The sequence below is a fragment of the Eriocheir sinensis genome, chromosome 1 (genome assembly GCF_024679095.1).
Source record: "Eriocheir sinensis breed Jianghai 21 chromosome 1, ASM2467909v1, whole genome shotgun sequence".
Classification (NCBI taxonomy): Eukaryota; Metazoa; Arthropoda; class Malacostraca; order Decapoda; family Varunidae; genus Eriocheir; species Eriocheir sinensis.
In genome coordinates this window covers 13,573,891-13,586,377 of record NC_066509.1, presented here as the reverse complement: position 1 = coordinate 13,586,377, position 12,487 = coordinate 13,573,891, and the positions used below count along the sequence as shown (strand labels likewise).

General features: G+C 41.9%; 1 protein-coding gene and 1 long non-coding RNA gene across 2 annotated transcripts; both read right to left on the bottom strand.

The window, feature by feature from the left end:
• Window positions 1-2,833: 2,833 nt before the first annotated feature.
• Window positions 2,834-4,603, bottom strand: LOC126995223 (uncharacterized). Its single transcript, XR_007750109.1, has 2 exons — window positions 3,904-4,603; window positions 2,834-3,376 (listed from the first exon to the last, which is right to left on the bottom strand). It is a non-coding gene; the product is annotated as an uncharacterized LOC126995223 (long non-coding RNA).
• Window positions 4,604-10,682: 6,079 nt separating this feature from the next.
• On the bottom strand, window positions 10,683-12,487 carry LOC126995222 (phosphoribosylformylglycinamidine synthase-like; the record flags this gene model as incomplete). Its single annotated transcript, XM_050854606.1, is given in 3 exon segments — window positions 10,683-11,213; window positions 11,986-12,114; window positions 12,353-12,487. Coding segments are annotated over 3 exon segments (461 nt in total), but the record flags the coding sequence as incomplete, so codon positions are not given.

The window sequence follows — 12,487 nt, the reverse complement described above, 5'->3', positions numbered from 1 at the left end:
CACTACAATGCCTTACCTTACCTTCTATTCCTTACTTTCTTATTCTTCTTTGCCTCATCTTCTTACCGTTAACCATACCTCCAAACCTTTCCCATACCATTCAAACCGAATCATTCGTCATTTTCAAACCGAATCATTCGTCATTTTCAAACCGAATCATCCGTCATATTTTCAAACCGAATCATCCGTCACTGGAACAATCTTCCTTCAGAAGTAGTAAATGCGAATATCATCAACTCCCTCAAATATAGAATCGACCGTCACTTCGCTGCGTCAGGAGTGAACTGAATATCGAGGTGCTTTTCATCTGCTCCTCAATGTCGAGGTGCTTTCATCTGCTCCCCAGGCCCCAAGTGGCTATCGAGCAGATTAAATCACCAAAGCTGGCAACCTCGTAATGAGCCAATAGGCTTTCTGTTGCCTGCATTTCCATGTTTCCATATTTCCATCTTCTTTCCTCCATGTTCCCTATTCCTTACCTGCGATTCTTACGCTCCTCTTGCATTTCCCTTACATTGATGGCACATAACAGCATATATGCTGAACTACGGAGCAGGTGTGTTGTGGATTGGGTTGTGAATATGTAATATAGCATGGGAGCCGGGCGAGATGCTAAGCCGTAAATTGAGAAATGCCACCATTGTGCCACTGTAAAAACGGAAAGGAAGTTATAAGGAAAGAAATGTACTCAGTGCAATAGGTAAGATATATGGAAAGGTTTCAAATAATAGGAGGGTTTTAAAGTAGAGGATGAAAATATCCTTAAAAAAATGGCAATGAACAATGAGGCCTGAGAAACGGGAGGGAACGTGTGGATAGAAGTTGAACTGCACTGAAAATGATGGTTGAAAAGTACCAAGAGAAGGATAGGAAGCTGTTTGTGGAGAAGGCCTGTGACAAGGCTGACGGGAAGAGTTTTTAGGATGTCTAGGATGTATATAGTGTGTGAGAGCATTTCCTAAGGGGATCGAGTCTTTCCACAAGGATGCCGGTGCCTCTGTAAGCTTGAATGGGAAGGGAGTTTTGCGGTTGGCATGGGTGTGAGACCGGGATGTTTAGCTAGGGTTGTTTGTTTGAATGTATGGTTGTATAAGGGAAGTGAAATCCAAAGTATAGGAGTTGAGCACAAGGATGAAAATAAGTGGTATGAGCAATCCAGGGTGACAGGCCTATTTGCAGCTTGGAGTTTTAGTCACTTTTAGGCAAAAAGTGACAGAGGATACTGCAGAAGATTGTGGATGAACTTGACAGGGTGTGTAAGAGGAGGAAGATGGAAGTAAATGTTGGAAAGAATAGGTTACGGTATTTGAGTATAAATGTAGTAGTCATTAAAAAGATAAGATTAAGAAAACTAAGTTACTTGGTTCAGATAGATATTTTCTCGCATGTATTAAAGAAAGCTAGGGATAAAATTTCCAAACCGTTGGCCAGCATTTAAAAATCTCAACACCAGAATAGAATGGAAAAAGCCAAATGCTGTGCTCATGGAGGTAGAATTGGTGGAGTCGACACGGCCCGCTAATCCCATTCATTGAGGTGAAGCCGACGAACTGTCAAATTTACGGCCAAAAGATGGGGGATATGCAGAGAACTCACGCCCACTACCTCCAGACCCCGTCTCATCCATTATGATGGTGGTGTTTTTTATCACCGTTCATTTATTGATGCGGTATATATTTCAAAAATACCTTTTATATTACCAAGATATTTTTGTAAAACTTAAAGGATAGACATAACTTGAAAACCTCACTTCCAAGACCTCACTTATAAATAGGACTTGGCTGCAGCTTTATCTGAATTAAAAATGTCTACTACGATCAATCCATACAGCGGCGGAAATCAAGACCTCGTAGGCCTCTCGTAGGCCTTGCGGAAAACCAGGTGGGCGAGCCTGGCCGAGCCCAGTAAGAGGGAGCCTGACCTGACAACACCTGACACCTGGCCACAAAAATGACAGCTCAGGCGGATTTACTTAATTGGGCTGATGGCTACTCCACCAATTTTACCTCCATGGCTGTGCTGGTATCTAAGAGGGGGGGGGGGGGGGATTAATATAAAATGTCAAATTATAAGAAAATTGTCATTTATTGTTAGAATTATCTGTGACCATCTAGAAATATAACTTGATCAATGGCTTCCAGCATGGGTTCATTAAAGGTAAATCTTGTCTAATGATTACTAAACAAGAAATGTAACCATACTGTAAATAAATCAAGCAGATGTAGTTCATCACTGACAAATACAGCAGCCTAGGTGTAGGAAGAAATAACCTCCAAAGTAACTACACATTAGATAAGTTCTTGGTCACATCAGCTGCAAAAAGGATTTTGGTGTGTGACTAAAAATCACTCTGCAAATAGTCTTGAGCTTTATTTCTAGAAGTGTTAGCAACTGGACCAAATAAATTATCCTCAAAGTGTATCTGGGTCCAGTTGGTGTTCATTTTTGGTGCCACTATTACAAGTTGTATAGATTCCCTCGAGGCAATACATAGAAGAATGACCAATATGATCCAAGTACTACTTGGAAATTTATACCATATAAAGAGAGGATTTGATGAGATAGATTTGTGGCAACAAGTGAACCAGATGGCTGACATTAAGATTCAAAAGTTACAATTATTTACATAGTTTTCTCCTTCAGAGGTAATTGTCTTTTATTCCCCGTATTTCAAGTCTAAAGTAGTTTTGTATTCAAATATTTCAAGATTAAAAAGGGATGACTGTTCATCTATTACTTTTTCCACTTCAAATATTTGAAGTCAAAGGTAATATATTTTTTCAACTTAAAAGTTTTCCTCTATTCATAAGTTTAGTACAGTAAAACCTCTAAATAAGCAAAATATTTCTTTAATGGCAGTTTCAAGTTACATAATTACTTGTTTTAATAAATATGCAATTCAATATTGCAAATTCTATTAAATAAATAAAACATTTGTTGCCAGGTTTTATGCAACTTTGAGCATCTAGTGCTAAAAGACATTTATGGGTGTATCTTAGATGTACTTAAAGTTTGCAGCTTACTGAACATTAGGTAATTAAGTTCTTTAGTGTTTATACACAAATCAAATTCTGTCATGCTATGTAAGCCAGCAAAACTAAACACATTTTCTCAGTCGAAGTCTAGGGAATCAATGATTCTTCAGGTGAAATCTCTCCTCCTCCAGCAGAATGGAACAGATGACCGCTGAAGTTTGACTGATGGATGGCTGGATTATCTTCCACCACTGTGTATACAAGGCATCTGTCTCACCATCCAGGGTGCTTGTTGGTGGTCTGTAACACCTGAAGGAATGTCACAAGCTTTGACTGAAACCACAGTTTGTTGAAGGATGGCTATGCTTGGCAGGGCCCACAGTACAGCTCATCACACCACACTGAAAGCAGCAGTAATGTTGAAATTAAGACTAGTTCCCACTTCATCAGCAACAGTGAAATTAAAGAACATAATCAAGTAAGTGAACTTAACCCGGTAGCAGCGACAGGCCAAATTTTTGCAATGATATAAACCCCACAAAATGGATGATGCATAAACTGATCACAAATAGGTTGATATACATTATGAAATGGTTTGTGCGAGTAATAATTTTTTTCACTTTTCTCGCTTAGAGGGCCCTTTAAGAAACGTGATCCCGCAGCTACCGGGTTAAAGATCTATGTTCGTTTCATATGTTTTCTGTAATGAGCTATTATTTGTGTTGGTAAATTTTAATAGATACTAGTGCAGACTTCTTGTCTATCAGGTATTTTGAACCAAGTAGTTTTTATTAGATGTACTTTAGGCCTAAAAATGCATATTTTCTATATATTTTTTTTTTAGATTTTAGACTTATCAGTGATATTTGTCAATTTTATTGATAATTTTGCCAGTTTACTGCTATTACTGAAGAATTTTAACACTCACCTTAACTGGAATGTCAAGATAACATTCCATCACAATTTTTCATAAGAAGTGGACGTAGGCAAGTCATATCAAACATAGCACTGATAACAGATAGACAACAAAAGTAACAGTGGCAACCCAGAGATTGTATAAGTCAGCGCAGGCAGAGGACCAGGTGTCGAGATGAAATCAAAGCTTTTGCTGGAGCAGATGGAGTACACTAATGTCAGATAAAGGTCGATAACAGTAGGAAATTCCTCTGTCCCACAGTGGACTTTTAATGGGTGATGATGATTGCTATAACTGTGCATGACCTCTGTGCTCATCTCAATTTTATTGGCCCCCCCCCCCCAGGTTTTCCTAACTACCCATTTATTGACTACCCCCAAAAAGGAGAATGAACAGCTGTGCATGATAACTACTACACCATGGAGTTGCCATTTTTGGCCAACTAAAATATACCCAAGTCTACACCTAGCCTATGTAAACATATAAAAAATTATAAATAACACGACTCAAATAAGCCATTTACTGAAAAATCCCAGCTTTTGGTGACAGGCAGGATGCGAACGCATGTCCTCCTGGATGCGGCTGACTTTGTCAGATTGCTTCGTGTCGGCACAATTCCAGCCACAAAAATATCCCTCACTCAAAATTAGCAGATTTTTTTTTTTTTTTTTTTTTTTTTTTGCATATCAACCATTATTATCTTTTTTTTTTTTTTTTTCAGTTAATCAACAGGGGCATACACCAGGAGGTGCATTGCCTCACCCACCCCACAATGACAAACCTGGGGCTAGTCTCCATGCAGGCCTTCCCATCCTAAGTATATTTGATTACAAGATCTAACAACTTGCTCAAGCCACAATATTTGTGGGTGTTCCCTCCTTCCCTCAGGATTCTCTTTCGGAAGCAACCCTGTGAGCAGGGTCAGCTTTTGAGTAAATGCCTGTATAGCCGGAGTTGGTGTTCATGGACCATGCAGGCAATAGGCCTCGAATCAGTCTCATGAAGTTAACACTAGTTTGACACAGTCACTTCAGTGATATGATTCTGCATAAGCTATTTACGAAGACATCACTCTGCCTCCTCAAGTCACTATTCAGTGCCCATGTCTCAGCCATGCAAGTGTCGAAAAGTGATGGGGCAAAGACACAGTCTTACCTCATTTACATGTTCACAGGAGAGAGGCTGGACACACACACCCACACTTCACAGCACTTTCAGTCCCAGAGTAAGACCAATGGTCATCGCAGGAATCCCATGAGTCACAGCAGCTCTCTAGAGTGCTGCTTGATGCACTTGAATCAAGTGCCTTCCTGAGATCTGGCTGCAAGTATCCCTAGTCAAAACTAGTATCAGCACTCTTACAAGTACATGAAACACGAGGATATGATTATAGTTCACTAACTAGGCATGAACTTGGAACTGCTCAGGTCTCTGCAGCTTCAGCAGCTAGTTGCAGATGCACATGAACAATAGATGGGCAAGCACCTTGCCAAGCACACTGAGCAGTGTAATACTGCTGTAGTCGTTGCAGTCCCAGCGGGTTTCTTTCCAGATTGGGATGGCCAGTCCCCTCTAACAGGCAGGAGGAATGATGCCAGATTGCCATATGAAAGTGAAGACCACATGCAACCTGCAGATCATGGCCTCACCTTCAACTTTGAGCAGCTCCACACTGATGTTACAAATACCAGCTGCCTTTCCACCCATCAACCTTGCATATCCCAATGTCAACAGAGGATGGTCTTTCATCAATAGGTGGATCACCATCCACTGTTTGCAACTCAGCAGCTGAAGCTGCCTGTTCAGAGGGTTCACCTTGTATAACTGCTCAAAGTCCTCAGTCTAATGAGCCTTCTGCCCATCCATGTCTGACATAAGGCAACCATTTGTTGTTTGGATTTTGCTCACCTGAGAGGCAGGTTCAAAGAGTTTCTTCAGGGCTCATTTGGCAGGTTGGAAGAGTTTTATTTTATTTTTTTTATTTATTTATTTTTTTTTTTTTTACGTCTCCGCCTATTGCGCTGGTAGGCTTGCTTGAGGGGCCTGGATGGTAGTCGGCCCCAGCCCGTCATTGGGCAGGCAAGTATTTATAGTGGCGCCATCTTCTCTTGGCTCATGCTGCCCCCCGGAACTCCTTCTTCCTTCAGGACAGCATGTGGGTAGTTTTAAGCCACTCGGCGGTGACAAAAATCCGAGGTGGTAGCGTGGGGATTCGAACTCATGTTGTCCATCATGCGGTGAATGTGGGCCCAGCACGCTACCACTTCAGCCACCGCCTACCCATTTACATTGAAATGGCTCTAAACATCCTCAGCAAGCCTCCTGACAAGTTTCTCCTTGTGTCTGCCCAGGAGACCTCTAGTCCTATATGTGGCAGAGTCCAATATCAGACCCTATTTCCAGCAAGTCTGGCAGCGTGACTCCTCAAAATGATACAGCGTCTCCTTGAAGCAAAACCATTCCTCGAATTCAGACGCACTCCAGTGCACTCCTTTGTAGCTTGAAGAATTTCACGTCTGAAGGTATCTCAGTTTTATAGGGTCGTCAAGGGCACTGAGCACATTGAACTTATTTGAGACTGTCACTGCATACTCATGAGCACAAGGCAAGTGTTTCATTCACAATGAAACAATATTGTTAGATCTTGAGATTCTTCTCAACTTGACATAAAGATTGAGTGTTCCAACAATGTCGGTTACAACAAACTCAACACTCCAGAAAACCCTGTAGTTCTGGAGGATCTTCTTGAGTGCTTACAAGGATGTGATTAATCTCTCCAGAATTGCTATACCTAGTCCAGCAATCCAGCTCTGGTCTTCTCAACCTCCAGAATCTTCCAAAATTCAGGAGGAGAGAGCTGTTGGTGCTCCTGGTACTAGAACCATGGGGACCAACACACAACTTAAAGCTTTAAGTCAACTCTGTCAGTCCCAGCATAGTCCGTTTCATTTCATCTGTCCATTCACAAAGTGTGGATTCTGAGAGAAGTGGCACATGCGCATTGTAGCTCATGATAAAAACTGTTTCGTCAGTAAGAGATTTGAATGTTTATATTTTCAAAGAACCCTCACACATTCTTGTATAAATCCCTAACATGCCAATTTGCATCGATAATATACCATACAAGCAGATGAAAGACAAGCTTGTATCAATCAATCAAATCAGATCATACGTGAATGAACACTAGGCTTTAATTAACCCTTTCCTTGCGCGCAGTGTGGACGCAACTATCCCCTCAGGCATAGTCGGGCAGGCCAATTAGGGGTCTCTTTTAACCTCTGTATCTCAAAAACTATTCATCACAGCTAAAAACCAAAAACACCATTGGAAAGAGGCGGTCCAGATCTATAGGAGTCAGTTATGTATGCCTCTCTTGCGAACGTACATGCACGTTCAGGGAGTGTTGAATGTTAACACTTACGTCAGTGCGTGCTTGATGATCAGCCATATTGAGGGAACTGCGGACATCTTTTCTTCAGATTCTGGCAAGGGAGCATTGCCAACTGCAATATTTACAACTATTTGGTCAAAGAATCAGTCGGTGATAGGTGAAGCTATGCAAAAATGCCGCTATATTGGGCAAGAACATCCACCAGTTACTCGTCCGTAGATTTGCCGCGCTGGGCTTATATGATTTTCCACCAAATTTAGTGAAGAATCCACTCAATTGGCAATCCTGTGTTGTGAGAATTAGTGTTGGAACACACTCATACGCAGGAGATTTGAGTGCGGGTGGAGGTCGCAGCGGGTGTTTAGCGCCACCAGCAAATACGCCTAACGCCTGCTGCAAGCGTTTAGCAATGAAAGGGTTAATAAGCTTTATCTCATTTCAAGTACAGAAAAAGACATGTAGTTCTGAAAGTATAATCAAAAGGTATTTTAGTAATATATTGCATGTGAACCACATGGGTAATATTGGAAGTAGCGTGAAATATTGCCGAATGTGATACCAGGCTATTTCAAATATACTTAGGGATTTACATGCACTAAATAATCAAAATAACTTTAATTTGCACTGACAAAGGCAGATGTCTTTATGTACCTGAAGTGAGCTAAATAATTATAGTTTTTAAAAAGCCATTGTCCATTAGAATATGATCTGACTAAGCTGTTTGATACAAGCTTATCTTTTATGTGCTTGAATGGTATATTGCCAATGCAAACATGCATGTTTGGGATTATATAAAGTGGGGTTCTTTTATACATAAACATTCAAATATATTCCCCCCAAAAAATGTAATATTCATTACAACAATGGATGTTCACTCAATCATGAACTAGCATTGCACGTGTGCCACATCCACACTCGCGAATGAACAGATGGAATGAAACCGACTATAGTAGCGTTAAAGTCATCCATGACAGTGAAAGTGTCCTGAGGGGGCACTGGTCTAATGCCAAGCAAGTGCAGAGTGTAACACCACCACCCTCAGTTTTCATCATCAGTTACTGGCACATATAGAGTTGTCTCTGAGTTATATGTTGGTCCCCATGGCTCTGGCACCAGAAACTTAGTTCTTGCCTCCTAAACTTTGGAAAATCCAGAAGTCTGAGGGTTGCTGGTTCCTGTTCCAGAGACATGAGCCTCACCGATTGACTTGGTATAGCAATACTGACGGTATGGTTAAAGTGATCAAGTACATCCTCATTAGTAATCTTTGGAGGATCCCTCAGAATGGTACGGTTTTCCGGAGTGCCAAGTTCTTTGCCACCAACCACATACTTGTTGCAACACTGAGGATACACATCAGGTCCAAGAAACTCTCAAGATACATTCCTCTGGGATTCCATCTTGAGAAACTGAGGGACCAGGTGTGTGCTCAGGAGTATGTAGTGGCAGTCTCAAATTGGTTGGTGGACCCTGGGGAGTTGTGGGATAGTTTAAACATGAAACTCTCAAAGCTGCCGAGAACTGCATTTGAGAGCGTCCAAGGTATAGGAGTGGAGTTGCCTCGAGGGAGACACTGGAGAATAGAGGAGAATCATACTGCCAGGATGGCTGGGGACTGAGCAATACATGACTTTGTCACAATGGACTAGAACCTTTCTGAGAAGGGATAAGATGATTTATGTCTCGAGTCTTGCTGAGGAAGTCGAGGGTTGTCTTAATGTAAATGACCTTAGACTTGCCATCTTAGCTCTGAAGAATCTCTCCTCTGAATGGCTGATGGGAAGAGAGTATCAAATGCAGATGGGTATCTGGGTCATTGGGCTGAGTACTTTGAGCAGCTGTACAAGGCAGACCCCCCTAAGAGGATAGCTCCCTCTAGCTGGTTTGCAGATGGTGGCTGCTGATACACCAAATAACTCCCTTTAGCTGGTTTGCAGATGGTGGCTGCTGATACACCAGATAACTCCCTCTAGCTGGTTTGTGGTTTGCAGATGATGGCTGGTGATCCTCTAATGGACAAAACACCAACCCTCTCTTGTGAAGGTGAGAGAGGCTGTGAGGAAGTTGAAGGGTGGAAAGGCAGCTGGGATCAGTAATATCAGTGCAGATATGCTGAATGCCAGGGGGTGAAGACATGATCTATAGATTGCATGCAGTGCTGTCTGCCATGTGGCAGTTAAGTGCCATTCCTCTGGAGTGAAAAAGGGGGATTGGTTGTCCGTCTGAAAAGGGGACCAATAGAATCGTAACAATTACCATGGTATTAACCTGCTCACTGTGCCAAGCAAAGTGTTCACTCATCTTCTGCTGATGCGAATTGAAATCTCATCTAAAGTTTCAGAGACCTGAGTAGTCAGCATGCCCAGCAAGCCAACGACCGACAAGATCCTAGCACTTCACTTCCTTGTGGAACACTGATGCGAATTTTAATAGAGGCTACTCACAGCTTATATCAACCTCAAGAAGACATTTGACTCAGTGCATTGTAAGGCACGCTGGGACATCCCGTGAATCTGTAGGATTCCTGCAAGGATTATTGACCTGATGACTGTGAAGTGTCAGGGAGGCATTTCCAGCTTCTTCCATCCTGATTCAGAACTGAGGCAAGGGGTACGTTCTTGTTCCATTACTTTCCAACACTTGCATGGGCTAGGTACTATGCAAAGTTGTTGCAGAGCATCTGTTGGTGACATCATGGTCACTGAGCTTCTTAATTAATGCTGATGATGCTGTACTTCTCACAGAATTCACTGAAGGTCCTGGTGATGGATGGCTCTCACAGTGCTGCATGTGGTGACATCATTTAGGTCACCAATAGTTTCACATACCTTGTAGCATCATGCATAACAAGGGTGGATCTTACCAGGAACTCAGTCAATGGATTAGCCTGGCCCATGGTATTATATGGACTTGCTCAGCACAAGTATATGATGTTGTTGATAATCCTTGAACATCAATTCTAACTATATGGGCACGTGGCATAACTCCCTGAATGTTGATCCTGCTCATAGCGTTGTTTCCATACAAGACAAGCCTGAGTGGAGAAGACCAAGGGGACACTCACATAACTCATAACTGGGGGTAAGCTGACTGATCCTGCCAGGAGGGACTTTGAATGGAAAGGGTAGCTGCATGGAGGCCTGCTCAGAGGGACTGTCTGGAGTGGAGGTGGTGGGTGAGTGAAGCAACACGCTGCCTGAAGTATGCTCCCAGTTAGTTAGTTTGGATGTGGAAATATCCTCCATGACACACTTGCCTCCTCTCCCCAGCTCGAACTTTTGAACCTTGTATATGTTATCTGAAAGGAAGATATCTAGACAAATTACTGTATAACACAATGTTACCCAGCATGAAGTCACTAGCCAGAGGAAAACCATCCCACATTGAAATAAAAGTTAACTATGACAAATTAGAGTATAATTCAACAACCAACAATACAAAAATTGAGCAACAGTATTAGAATAATATAAATCTTTGCCAAAACATTATTACATGTATATGTACTTTGTAATGGGAACACAACCCTTCATTCTCCAAACACCTATCAGCACCAATTCATTGCTCATGTCTGAGCCAGCAAAAAGGGGCTTTTACACAATTCATTGTTTTCATTAAGAAAATTACTGAACAAAATAAATTCAATTGCAAGAAACATTTATATATGCTACTGGTCATCTTTCTAATTAATATTTATCATAACTTCAGGAAATCTACTTCACCAAGCTGCTCTGATATTACTGATGTTCAAGACACCAGTCAAAGGCATTCTGGAAGAGTTTACTCCAGGGAGCAGTCAGTCTGGGAGACTGTCCAGGTGGAGACAACAATGGAGGAGCCAAGTGTGGCCACTGCCAGGTGAGGACACATCTCTCGGGGTGAGGCATGAGGGCCAAGTGCCGGCCACAGGCTGATGTTATGCCTGCTACCCCACCTGAAACAAATACATTACTAAACATGTATTCCATTTGGACTATAGTCAGTTTTACAAAAGATGGCAGGGATAATCCTTCAGGGATGAACTCATGGACTTGGCATCATTGCTTCGGTGATGGTCTCTATGATGCTCATTGGCCTGTTGTTTACTAGATCTAACCTGCAGCAAATTTTTTTTGCCATGACATCGTCTACTGTCTCTCCCTCTCTGCTACCTCTTAAAATCAACACTGTTGGTATCTAAATGTAGTTATTCTTATAATCACTCTTCTCTATAGCTATTTAATTCCCACAAATAATGGAGATACAGTTCAGGATTAATGATAGATGAAAGAGCAGGTTTTTGCCTTAATGACTATGACTACGTTGCAACACTACACATTATGACTAAGGCAGGACTAAAAATATACCAAATCTTACAATAAACTAGTTAACAAATGACAATGTGTGGATTGTAGTTCACCATTTTGGGGTGTAGCTCACAGTACCATCACCCAAGCAATGATACCAAGTCCGCCAGTCCCTCACTGAAGGATTATCCTCGACAACTTTTGTGACACCGACTAGTGTTGAGGATGCAACACTTCAATACCACTTTCTAATCCACTATCGGCAATGTGATACATTTACTCAGAAGCTGATAGGCATGTAAATGTAAATTCTGAGAAATAAACAAGATTCTTACAGAATAGACCGAGATAATGTCTTTATCTTGAGGTGCTGTTATCCTCTTGATCTGAGAAAGCTGAAAGTGAGCAGAGGAGATTTACCTGGAGAGCCATTGGGGTTGAAGGGATAGCGTTGTGTTGGCTCATCATTTGGACCCAAGTAACGCAGCGCCACACACCCGCTGGTCTCCATCGCATCAGCCACAGCGCTGCTCCAATAAGTGAACCGACCTGCACACACAATGCAATTAAGTGTTGAGTTCTGTACTAGTGGTTTACAAAAAGGAACAATGTCAGTATTCTAAGCAACTCTCACATGTGGGCACATACAGTGCAATACACACAAACATACAATAAGTTTCCTCATTAATTTTATACAGATTGGATTATATAAATGTGCAATGTATGTACTGTAAACAACTCATGCATGCACATGCAATATAACTCACACAACACTTTGCACACTGACCTTCCCCATGAGCCACCCACACCCCTAGTTTGGCTCCTTCCATTCCCTTCAGCAGCACACAGTTGGTCTTCTCTATGCGGACTTTAGACCATCGTGACTCAAACCGACCCGAGTTGTTGCCTTTGAGAACCACAG